Source organism: Odocoileus virginianus, chromosome 28 (genome assembly GCF_023699985.2).
Source record: "Odocoileus virginianus isolate 20LAN1187 ecotype Illinois chromosome 28, Ovbor_1.2, whole genome shotgun sequence".
NCBI lineage: Eukaryota > Metazoa > Chordata > Mammalia > Artiodactyla > Cervidae > Odocoileus > Odocoileus virginianus.
Window position 1 is genome coordinate 953,115 of NC_069701.1, and position 12,130 is coordinate 965,244.

General features: G+C 37.4%; 1 protein-coding gene across 8 annotated transcripts in view; it reads right to left on the reverse strand.

Moving 5' to 3' along the window:
- Window positions 1–12,130, reverse strand: part of DEUP1 (deuterosome assembly protein 1) — a 115,934-nt gene that overhangs the window by 66,223 nt on the left and 37,581 nt on the right. For 7 of the 8 annotated variants that reach the window (XM_070457129.1, XM_070457132.1, XM_070457128.1 and 4 more), the window contains 3 exons: window positions 8,942–9,076; window positions 3,766–3,879; window positions 1,558–1,800 (listed from right to left, as the gene is read on the reverse strand). In XM_070457129.1, coding sequence (XP_070313230.1) covers window positions 1,558–1,800; window positions 3,766–3,879; window positions 8,942–9,076 — 492 coding nt within the window. The remainder of the gene's footprint in view (window positions 1–1,557; window positions 1,801–3,765; window positions 3,880–8,941; window positions 9,077–12,130) is intronic. The other variant, XM_070457133.1, reaches the window with a different exon arrangement.

The window sequence follows — 12,130 nt, forward strand, 5'->3', positions numbered from 1 at the left end:
CCAGAGCCAAAAAGACCTAAAGAAAGGACAAAGAGAAGTCCTTAGTCTGAGCAGGATGACCTGAAACAAGGGGAGAATATTCAGGTAATACCCAGAAAAACAATTTCATTTACTGACTGTGACCCTGCTGCAGGATTCAACCACTACAAAGACAGCTACAAATATGTAAATATAAGTTGCCTTTGACGCAGGGCCAGAGGTGTGACCGGTGGCTCCTATCTCAGGAGATGAAGGGGAAGCAGGCCCCGAGGGGAAGGGAAGCCCGTGAGGAGTGAGAACCACGGAACTGCAAACCCAGCTCCGCCAGCACTGCGGGGCTGAGCCCTAGAGCACAAGAGGAGGTGCTCGTCTCATTCACCTTCTAGAAGCCAGAGAAAGCAGCATCGATGTCTTTTCTGTTTCTAGAAACTGTGTGAGGTCCTCAGCATTGAGTATTTGTGGTTTAACTTGGCTTGTTTATCTGCTTTCTCCTGTGCATTCGAATAACAGCCCCTCCTCCAGTGAAGCTGCAGTTTGGAGTGGGGAGCTGTACTTCTCTGAGAAATGCCGCAGGGCAAGAGAAGCTGGCAGTCTGTGTTCTGACCCTTTGCCAGCCTGGGGACAGGGGACACAGAAGGTGGATGTAGAGAAAGAAGGGCAAGGATGAGGCCCACGTGTCATCTCACAGACAGCGCGGCAGGAGGAGGGAGGCAGTCGACCCAACACTGAGAAATGGCCCTGGAAGAGGAGCCTGAGGCGGAATACCTTAGAGACACACTCAGGAGGTGACCAGGAGCCCTGATCTCCACCTGGGGGGGGAGAGAGTGGGACTCAGAAGTGGGCTGACACGGAAGAATCGGTAGAAAGAGGCTGAAGGTTTGCAGGGGGGAGGTCTGATGGAGAATGCGAGAGAAAACCATTGAATGTGTCAAGTGACTGGGACAGCCATGAATATGAAGTACACACTTCGGCAAGAAGTTGGTGATGACCAGTTTTAACGAATGCTACATAACCTTCTTAGTGGTTCCAAGAGAGAGACAACAAAAAAAATGTTTGCGTTAAAAAAATTAATCCTTGGAAAAACCACTGATCATATCTATTAATATGGAGTCACCTCAAAAAACAAAACTCTGGGCTACTATTTAGTAAACCATTATGATAAACCTAACAGTGATAAATCACAGGGAGTGACCCACATGCCTTTCATCGAGGTGATTAGAGGGTCAAACCCTTGATGGTTTCCTGAGAGTCAGAGGCACAGGGTCAGAGAATGGACGTGGGTTCAGATGCTGTGGACTGGCTAAAGAGCCACGGTGTTTAGGAACAGAGGTCTGTGAGAGACCACTGTCCTACTGCGCTGGTAATTACTACTGCATTGCTGAAGGTCCCAAGAGCACCTCGCGGGGGACAGTAGGGATCACTAAATTCACTCATCAAGTAAGAATTACTTATCAAGAGGAAATGTGAACTGGATTTACATGTATAATAAAAAAATTAGCTTTCTAATCCATATACCTGTTGAGTCATCATTCGTATAACTCAAGGGCAGTATCAGTTGAAAAATAAATAAATCTTTACCTGGCACTGTCTTTGGTACATTTTCAGTTCTTTTAAGAGCTTCTGATTTTCATCTTGTAACTTATTCCTGCTTAATGCTATTTCACTCACAGCTGATTTTAATTTTTCAATAATGAATTCATCTCTTTCACTGGTTTCACAAGTGGAATCTGGTTCACATATCAACCGAGGAATTTCAGGGCTGCTGTCTTCTATGTCCTGTTTTTTACCATTTAGCTGAGTTTGGTAACTTTGTGCCTGTTTCTGAGAAATTTGAAAATTGTGTCAGTGAAGCGGGGAATGTCTAAGCTTATATGTAAAGTTCAAGAGTGATTGAAAAAATTAGGAAAAAATCTTTAAACATATTATTAGATAATGAAGCTCTGTCCTTCATAATTCAGCCTAGTATTTATTCTAAAACCTCAATTTCAGATGGCATAAAGAGAAATCATATTTCTATAATCTCAGAGCAAAGATGCAGAGGGCTTTGGGTTGGAAATTCTTATTCAGCAAAAAATAAAATATAGAAGATATGAAAAAGAGGAAAAAAGTATGGGTTTAATTACACAATAGTTGAAAATGTCTCTATGACCCAAAATAAACAAATCTGGATTGTAAAAAAAAAGTTGTCAACACATATAACACATGTAATTCCTGAAGTACAAAAACTTCTACACATCATAAGAAAGGGCAAATAGCACAAAAGAAAAGTGGGCAAAGTCTGTGCATAGGCAATTCACAGAACAGGAAATGAAAAAGGCTAAGAAACACATGAAGAGATGCTCAACCTTACAAGCAGTCAGAGAAACATAAAGCAAATCAAGCCAACATTACTATCAGTTTCTCAAGTTGGTAAAAATCAAAAGACTGATATTCCATGTTGACAAGACAGTAGTCTTTGACTGTTCATGAACTGTAAATTGCTATAATTTTTTTTAGAAAATAACCTGCTAATATTGATTAGAAATTTGAATGAACATACCCTTTGGCTCAACAAACATTTCTAAGATTTTTGTTTAACAAAATGAGAGTATTGGTATTTAAAGATGTTTATACAAGGACATTTGTTACACTACTGTGTAACAGCAGAAAACTGGAAACAACCTGAGTGGTCATTAATAAAGAAATGTTTAAAAGAATTATGGTATATCTACTATATACTATGGTGTATATGATATATATATAAATATATATACACACACACATATATATAATAAATACTCTGAAATATAATTAAGCAGCGACTGAAAAGGTTATCCATAGCTTATTAAGTAAAAAAGCAAAATTTAAAAAAGAAACAAATATAATTTCCATCCAAACAGATTTTCGTATGTGTACAAACAAAAGAAAAATTATGTGAAGATAAACACCTAATTGTTTACCTTATTGGTATTAAATGGATAAGAATGGAGTAGAGGATGAGGTTAGCAATTTTGTCAGATTATTTTGTGCTGTTCAGGGAACACGTAGAACATATTCAAGTAACTTAAAGAAAGAATGAAAAAGCAGCATATACGAAACAAAACAGCGTCTTACTGGCGTGAGTCAACTTTCCAACTCCCTAGGCAAGCGTCCGGCTGGTTACCGCCTGCACCAGCCCCCACGCCCCGCCGCCCACGCGCCCTCCACCAAGCCGGCCCAGTTCCATCAGCGAGCTCGCCTTCTGCTCTCTTGCCTCGGGACTTTGCTCTTGTTATTTCCACTACCCCGAATACATTCTCTCCTGTCTCAAAATACCTCCCTTCTTCCCTTTTTCAAGGCCCACGCCGCATTCCACTCCTGCTGGAGGTCGTGTCCTGACTATCTCAGTTCAAAATTTTCCCTTATTCCTGTGACCTCGAAAAGGATTTGAATCCTTTCCATTCACTTGTCATTAATTATCTGTCGACCTGTACCTGTATTATCTCTGTGTCTAGACTGTAAAGTTTTAGGGGGCAGGGACCAGGCCTTCTTAAACATAAATGACTTGTCATAGGCACGCAAAAACATGCTATTTAATGACACAATAACAATGGAGACTTTTAATAGCACCACCTTCTGGGACATATAAGGTCATTAAGGATATTTCACGCACTTGTAACTCTACCTAGTGTTGGACTGACTCTGGTTATTTTCCATTGCTTGGCATTTCTATCTGTAGAAAGATTACATGCTGAATGGTAAAGAGAGTAATAGTGTTTAACCTCTAATTTATTCTAATTTAGTATTAGACAGTATTAGAAAACGTACCTGAAATTGATGACACTTCTCAGATAATATTTTTTGTTGAGCATCTAAAGAAACCAGATGAGTCTGATGCAGTATCTCTTGTTTGTCCCATTCTCTTGACTTTGCTCTAAATTCCTTTAATAGAGAGAGAAATAGAAGCTAAAAAAAATGATTCATTTTAAAGCACAATAAATAAGACCTTTCATTTGCACCTTTGTTCTGAGAAAAAGGTATGGAACTTAATCTGCATTTTTTTAAGAAATAAGGATTTTGTTAAAATTTTTTTTCTTGTAACAAATACTGATTATTAATAATGGAGTTTTAAACAACTCTTTGCATCAACCAGTACTTCCTTTTTATTTCCTAAGCGGACACCAGAAGTTTTTTTTCCCTTCTTTATACTCAGTCAGCAAACCTGCTACCTTGCTGGTGAGGCGTGGGGCTTGGGCTAATTTAGTGACTTTGTCCCCTGTGGCTTTCAGGGAAGCCAAGAGCAATCCGTTCTCAAGAATGGAGCCGCCATCTCAGGCCTCCCTTAGGCAGAACCAAGTGGGCTGAGCTGAAAGAAGGGACGCTCAGTTCTTCACGCTTTTGCTCAAGTTGTGTCTTCATGGAGAACGATTATCTGTTCACAGATTTACAAGACAAAAGGATGCGGCTTTGGGGACCCTGAAGAAAACTTCACGGCTTCAGGCTTCCCTGCCTGCAATGTGGGAGAAGAATCTGGTTAAGAATCTGCCTGCAATGTGGGAGACGTGGGTCCAGTCCCTGGGTTGGGAAGATGCCCTGGAGAAGGGAACAGCTGCCCGCTCCAGGATTCTTGTCTGGAGAATTCCATGGGCTGTATAGTCCATGGGGTTGCAAGGAGTCAGACGCGACTGAGCAACTTCCACCTTTTCTGTTTTGCCTGGGGCTGGCCGTTACATCTTCTCTTTCTGTCCAGGCTGTAAACAACTCAAGACTAAGCACTACAGATTTCATTACTTTCGCATTGCTTCATTTCTTGAATGTACAAAGAAAAGCACAGTATTAGTATTTCCAGAAATGTAAACAGTTCTCACTAAATTTTGCAAAGAAAATAACACGGCTGGAAACAAACCCTATAGCTCTGAGTCCATATGAGATATTACTGAATGTAGATACATGGCATGAACATATTGATGTTTCCAATCATCAATTCAGCAGTATTAAGCATCTAGTGTTCAGCAGGTACTGTGGAAAGAGGAGGATTTAAAAATAATACGTGCTTAAAAGAAACAAATTTTTCAAAGGAGAAAAAAAACAAGGACTGAGGGCTTCCCAGGTGACTCAGTGGTAGAGAATCTGCCTGCTGATGCAGGAGACCCCGGAGATGCGGGTTTGATGCCTGAGTCTAGAAGATTCCCTGGAGGAGGGTGCTGGCAACCTACTCCAGTATTCTTGCCTAAAGAACCCCATGGACAGAGAAGCCTGGCGGGCTACAGTCCACGGGGTCACAGAGAGTCAGACACGACTGAGCACACATGCGCATAATAAAGTAGGGAAATGTACCTGTAAACAAATGATTTTACAGTATTAGTACAATAACACTGCCACATAAAAGTCATACAGATGATGCCACGATTATCTCAGCCATCTCCAGTAATACATCAAATTGGAAAAAAGTTCATTTGAACTATTCTGAGAGATTGCTGGTGTTTCAAAGATGGCTGAAATGACTGGATTGGCTATCCAGGAAAATAAATATACTAATTTAGAGAATGAAAGCTATATCGTGTTTAAAATGAGAATATGGCATTTCACATTTTCTACAGAGTAATGATTTTAAAGAATTTGGGGGGAAATCTTCATTTTATAAATCCACAAGCTCCCAAATAATCAGTGAGGGAAGACTTCACTACTAAAGTAGTAGGCTTTTATAATAATTAAAAGTGACCTGAAATTGAGTGGTGGTAATAAAGTTGGAGATATATATATATAAACTCTGTTTTAAATGTATAATAATACCCTGATACATAGACTATATTTATTAAGATAAATGGAGACAGTTCATTTAAAGTAACTGACTTTGATTCTGACATTTGACAGTTTTAAATAAGGTACATGAAAACAGGGTCGTCAGAAACAGTGACAAATTTATAAAACTAGGCTCTAATAAAAAAAATAGGTTAAATTTTCAAATCAATACAAGGTGCATTATAAAAAATGTTTAATTTAGGAAGGAGTTTTTAGAGTCTGAATTAAAATGTGGCTAAGGTTGACTTGCACAGTTCACATCTTGCAATAATATGATATGAACTGTGCAATAATACTAATAGATATAAATGTAATAATATTAATATATACACCCAACAACCTCAATCTTGAAAATAAACATTTCCCAGCATGCTATAAGGGAAGGCAGGAACATTGGTCTCTCCCTTAAAAATTCTACAACAGGTAGAAATGAGGCCAAGAATGAGGCCAAACAAGGCTACAAATGTGTGTCATGAACATGTCAGCTGGTACTTATAATAGTCCTGGCTTTCTTGGTCTTAGATGTATTGGTTTCAAGCACACAGTATCCAGTAGTTATGGGGCCATGCAGAGACTGAGAAAGAGACTGTAAGAATTTTGTAGAGACTGGAGATATCAGCCCAGGGTCCAGTTCTGGCACATCTGTACACTTGTCTAACCCTTCAGATTAAGTTCTCCATGGATAGAAACCTTTTCTGGGTCTTTAAGGTTGAGAGTGGATCAGAGGCATTAAAATCAGTTTATAGCAGAAGTTATATTGTTAAATATATATTTTAACCCCTCTACTAAATCTTGATAGGTAGAACGAACATTTCTTTAGTGATTACTATAGGTCAGGGACTCTATGAACCTTCATTTGTAAGATAGTTTTTAACTTTTTCTTATGAAAATTTTCGTACTTATATAAAAGCAGAGAGCAAAACAAGCTCCCATGTATCCTTCACCCAGATTAACTCCTGTCAAGTCAGTCCATCTGTATCTCATCTCTACCTTTTTCACTCGAGTATTTTAAGGCAACTTTCAGGCCTCATGTGTTTTTACCCCAGATGCTTCAGAAAGCATCTAAACACACACACACACACACACATATTTTCCTCTTCCATAATCACAATGTCACTTATAAGATAATCTTAACCCCCATTTATTGGTGAAAAATGTAATCTCCGTGAGGTCATCAGCTTGTCCAAAGGTCGCAGGACAAATAAGCGAGACAGTAAGGCCCTATTTTAAGCTGTAAACTGTCAAGTTCTTTCACTGGAGCAAGCTGTTTCCCACTGTTCAATCACTGCATCAGTATATAAATGTTTGTCCCAAAGGAGAAACATGCTTAGATGTAGGCTAAAACTGGAACAGTCCATCTCCTACACATTAATTTTTCAGCTGCCTCTAAACTAACACAGGTACATGAAGTGTTTCCTTTATGATATAGATGAAACTGTATTTACATATTATGCTTAAAAAATTTTGTATAAATACAAATATACCACATATTTGCTACTAATTTCCACTATAATTTCATGAGGTACATTTTATGTATTTAGATCTCTAAATGTAAAATGTGCACAGTACTTGATACTAATTTAAGGCTTTTTCTTTAAACAATTTATATAAATGTAGTTCTCTCACTAATCCCCATGAGAAGTCAATCAAATGAAGAGTCAGTGATTTAACTGCATTTTCAGTGAAAGTCCATGTATATTATATCACAATCTTTGGGCATTTTCTGTGAGACCAGAATATTCTAAAAATAAGTCTAGTTACACCATTGCAAGAGGCAGGAAGTTATACAAAGTGCATTTTCCTAGAGGGTCATCCTTACTTAGTGGTAGTAATTTCATATTTTTAAAAACGTATGTTCCTTATGCAGTACAATATAAAATTTACAGGAATTTAAAAACTAAAGCCAAACACTTGCAACAAAATTCTTGAAATAGGCTGGTTTTAGGGCTGTGGTTTGAGTGCTTTTTTTATTTTTTTCCTGCTCTGAAAAATATTTTGGAGGAAAATTTTGAGAAGGGCTGTTAACTGAAGAGTTAGATGACAAAGAGGAAGAAGTATAAAACAGGACAATGACAGGAGGAAGTCAGAGATAAGAGGCATTAGACACAGAAAGGGGCAAATCTGGGCTGGAATAGGAGTAGTAAGAAAGGAAAACATCCAAGATTCCTAAGAGGTTTCTACCTGGCTGATCGGGACGCACAGTGAGTGAAGTCAAAGTCGCTCAGTCATGTCCGACTCTGCGAGCCCATGGAATTCTCCAGGCCAGAATCCTGGAGTGGGTAGCCTATCCCTTACCCAGTGGATCTTCCTGACCCAGGAACTGAACCGGGGTCTCCTGCACTGCAAGCAGACTCTTTACCAGCTAAGCTATCAGGGACACAGAGAGCCATTAACTATGAACAAAGCAGAAGAAACTGAAATCACTGGCTGGCTGTGGGGAGAAACTATGGTTTAGGGCTTGAGAACAGTGGGAAAACAAAAAAACCCTGAGTGGGATAACATGATAGGGATCAATTTGAGGTCAATTAGAAAACAATAATTGAGCCACAGTGGGAATTTAGCTAAGGTTAGAAAGGGAACTCACAGCAGACTATCTGCTGTTACATGGCCAGTAGCAGGAATACACCAGGGCATAGGGAAGAAAAATAGCTTATTTTTTCCAAGGTTGGAAAGTTAACAGGATTGAAATAAGTGTTTCTATGACATGGTTAACCTTTTTAGGGACTGAGATTTTAGGAGTTCTGGGTGACACAGGGTCATTATATTGGAGTGAAACTACCCCTTTAAAGAAAAGATCCTGAAACTTCAAGTTCTGTTCTGAAAATTGCTATGAGGCTTCATTGAGACTTAAGTACCTAATAGTTAAATAGCCATTAAAAGATTTATTAGACATTCTCTTTAACTGACCCCAGGGATGTCCTTCAATTTCACTCAACATCTGCAGTTTCTTTGAACATTTTTTTGCTCTCCAAAATGCTGATATGTATTAAAGATGTATAAATTAAAGTGATGTTTTAATTCACTAAGTGCCTGAAGGAAGGTGCACTAAGAAAATATCTTCAATGGGAAGCAGGTTTCTAATGGTGCTTTGTAACCACAGTGGTGCATGCCACTGTGCATTCTGGAGACAAACAGCCCTCAACAACAACAACAGAAACCAATCTTAATACACACAGGGATAAACTAAGACAACATAGCTTACCTCTAATTTCTGGTTCAAACTGTTCAGTTCAAAGGGCATTTCTTCTTTCAGGTGTGGTACTTCTTTTTGTCGAAATTTATTTTGTTTTATCTGGTGTAATCTCAGTTTTTCAAAGCTATTAGTTAGTGTGGAAAACTGTAAATAATAGAGAATGCTAATATTTTATTATTGGTTATTTATAACTTGATTTCATGATAGTTCTCTTGCATACCTCTTTCAAAATTTAAGTCATGATTAGGAAATGCAGTAAAGCTTAAATGTTCCAATTAGTGAAGCTAGAACCAGTTATTAAAACTAAATTGTTGAAGCTGAACACAATTCAGCTTTCAAGCAAATCTGGAACTTCATTGACTGCACAGTTTAACAACAATTCACTTGATAAAATGTTTTGTTCAGTTTTATCTTAACCATACATAGAAAAGCTCACAATTTAAAACACCAAGTTTTTTTCTTACTTTTATTTAGTGCCATCTTGTGTTGACAATTTTAATTTCAATAACTCAATCTATAAAGTGACCAACTTACACTTCTTTTAAGGAAACGGAGGACTTAACATAAAAAATACAAACACACTTATGTAAGTTAAAATAAAATTAAATATAAAGCTTGATATAATCTTTCTCTTATCAGTAATTCTTGTTATAACTTAAGACTGTAATTTTTTTCTCTTGTTCTACCTTCAAATAATAGATTAAAATCCTCATGGTCTATCAACATCTGTTAGGAAATTTCTAAATAACTGTTTACAAAACTTTTCTTTTTTCTTTTGAAATAATTATAGATTCACAAGAAGCTGCAAAGATATTACAGAGAGATTCTGGGTTCTCTCCACCCAGTTTCCCCCAATATTTACATCTTAGTGAATTTTGTACAGTATCTAACTCAGGAAATTGATGTCAGTACAATATGTGATCAATGTAACAATAGTTCACTCCTTTTTATTGCTCAGTATTATACCATGGCATAGACGTAAACACAGTTTGTTTGACCATTCACATATTGAGATATTTTTGGTTGTTTCCAGTTTTTGACTATTACAAAGAAAGCTATGAACAATTGTGTCTATTTTATATCTGATAGTAATGCAGTCATTTCTGCTTCCTTTTTCTTTCTCACATAGTTTTAAAAATTGAGATATAGTTCACCTACCATAAAATTTAAGAGTATTACTTCATTAGTTTTTAGTATATTCAGTTGGATAATCATCACATTATCTAATTTCAGAATACTTTCATCATCTCCAAAAGAAACCCTGTATCTATTAACAGTGACTACACATTTTCTCCTTCCTCAAGGCCCTAGCAACACTAATCTCTGTTTCTATGGATTTACCTATTCTGATAATTTCATATTAATGGAATCATACAATATGCAACCTTTTGTGTCTGGTTTCTTTTACTCAGCATAATGCTTTTAAGGTTCATCCATGTTGTAGCATGGGTCAATATTTCATTCCTTTTAATGGCTGAATAATACTTCATTGTGTGGATATACCATATTTTGTTTATTCATTCATCAACTGATGGACATGTGGATTGTTTCCACTTTTTCAATATTATGGGGAAATGCTGCTATGAACATTTGTGTAGAAGATTTTGTGTGGATACAGGTTTTTATTTCTCTTGGTTATATATACCTAGGAGTAGAATAGCTGAAACTAGAAACTGAAGTGTAGAAACTGTAAGTTTAATTTTTTAATGAACTGCCAAACAGTTTTCCAAATTGGCTGTACCATTTTCCACTTTTCAGTGGTAATGTACAGGGCTCCAATTTCTCCATATCCTTACCAATGCCTGCTTTTATCCATCATTTGATTATAGCAATTAGCAGGTGTGAAGGGATATCTCATTATGGTTTTGATTTGCATTTCCCTAAGGAGATGGCTGGATGGCATCACCGACTCGATGGGCATGAGTTTGAGTAGACTCCAGGGGTTTGTGATGGACAGGGAGGCCTAGCGTGCTGCGATTTGGGGTCACAAAGAGTTGGACACGACTGAGAGACTGAACTGAACTGAACTGAATGACTAATGGCATTGGGCACTTTTTCACAAGCTTATTTGGCTATTTATATATCTCCTTTGGAGAAATGCCTATTTATATCTATGCCCATTTTAAAATTTGATCATTTGTCTTGAAGAATCAATATTGTCAAAATGGCTATACTCCCCAAAGTAATCTATAGATTCAATGCAATCCCTATCAAACTACCAACAGTATTTTTCACAGAACTAGAACAAATAATTTCACAATTTGTATGGAAATACAAAAAACCTCGAATAGCCAAAGTAATCCTGAGAACGAAGAATGGAACTGGAGGAATCAATCTGCCTGACTTCAGACTCTACTACAAAGCCACAGTCATCAAGACAGTATGGTACTGGCACAAAGACAGAAATATAGATGAATGGAACAGAATAGAAAGCCCAGAGATAAGTCCACGAACCTATGGTCACCTTATCTTCGACAAAGGAGGCAAGGATATACAATGGAAAAAAGATAACCTCTTTAACAAGTGGTGCTGGGAAAACTGGTCAACCACCTGTAAAAGAATGAAACTAGAACACTTTCTAACACCATACACAAAAATAAACTCAAAATGGATTAAAGATCTAAATGTAAGACCAGAAACTATCAAACTCCTAGAGGAGAACATAGGCAAAACACTCTCCGACATAAATCACAGCAGGATCCTCTATGACCCACATCCCAGAATTTCAGAAATAAAAGCAAAAATAAACAAATGGGACCTAATGAAACCTAAAAGCTTTTGCACAACAAAGGAAACTATAAGCAAGGTGAAAAGACAGCCCTCAGATTGGGAGAAAATAATAGCAAACGAAGCAACAGACAAAGGATTAATCTCAAAAATATACAAGCAACTCCTCCAGCTCAACTCCAGAAAAATAAATGACCCAATCAAAAAATGGGCCAAAGAACTCAACAGACATTTCTCCAAGGAAGACATACAGATGGCTAACAAACACATGAAAAGATGCTCAACATCACTCATTATCAGAGAAATGCAAATCAAGACTACTAAGAGGTTTTTTTAAAAATTCTGGATATGAATACCTTATTAAATATATTATTTTCAAATGTTTTCTCCCACTTTGTGAGCTTTTTTTTTTTTTTTTTTTGGTGTGCTCTGAAGCACAAAGGTTGTTAAAATTTTGATGAAATCAAGTTT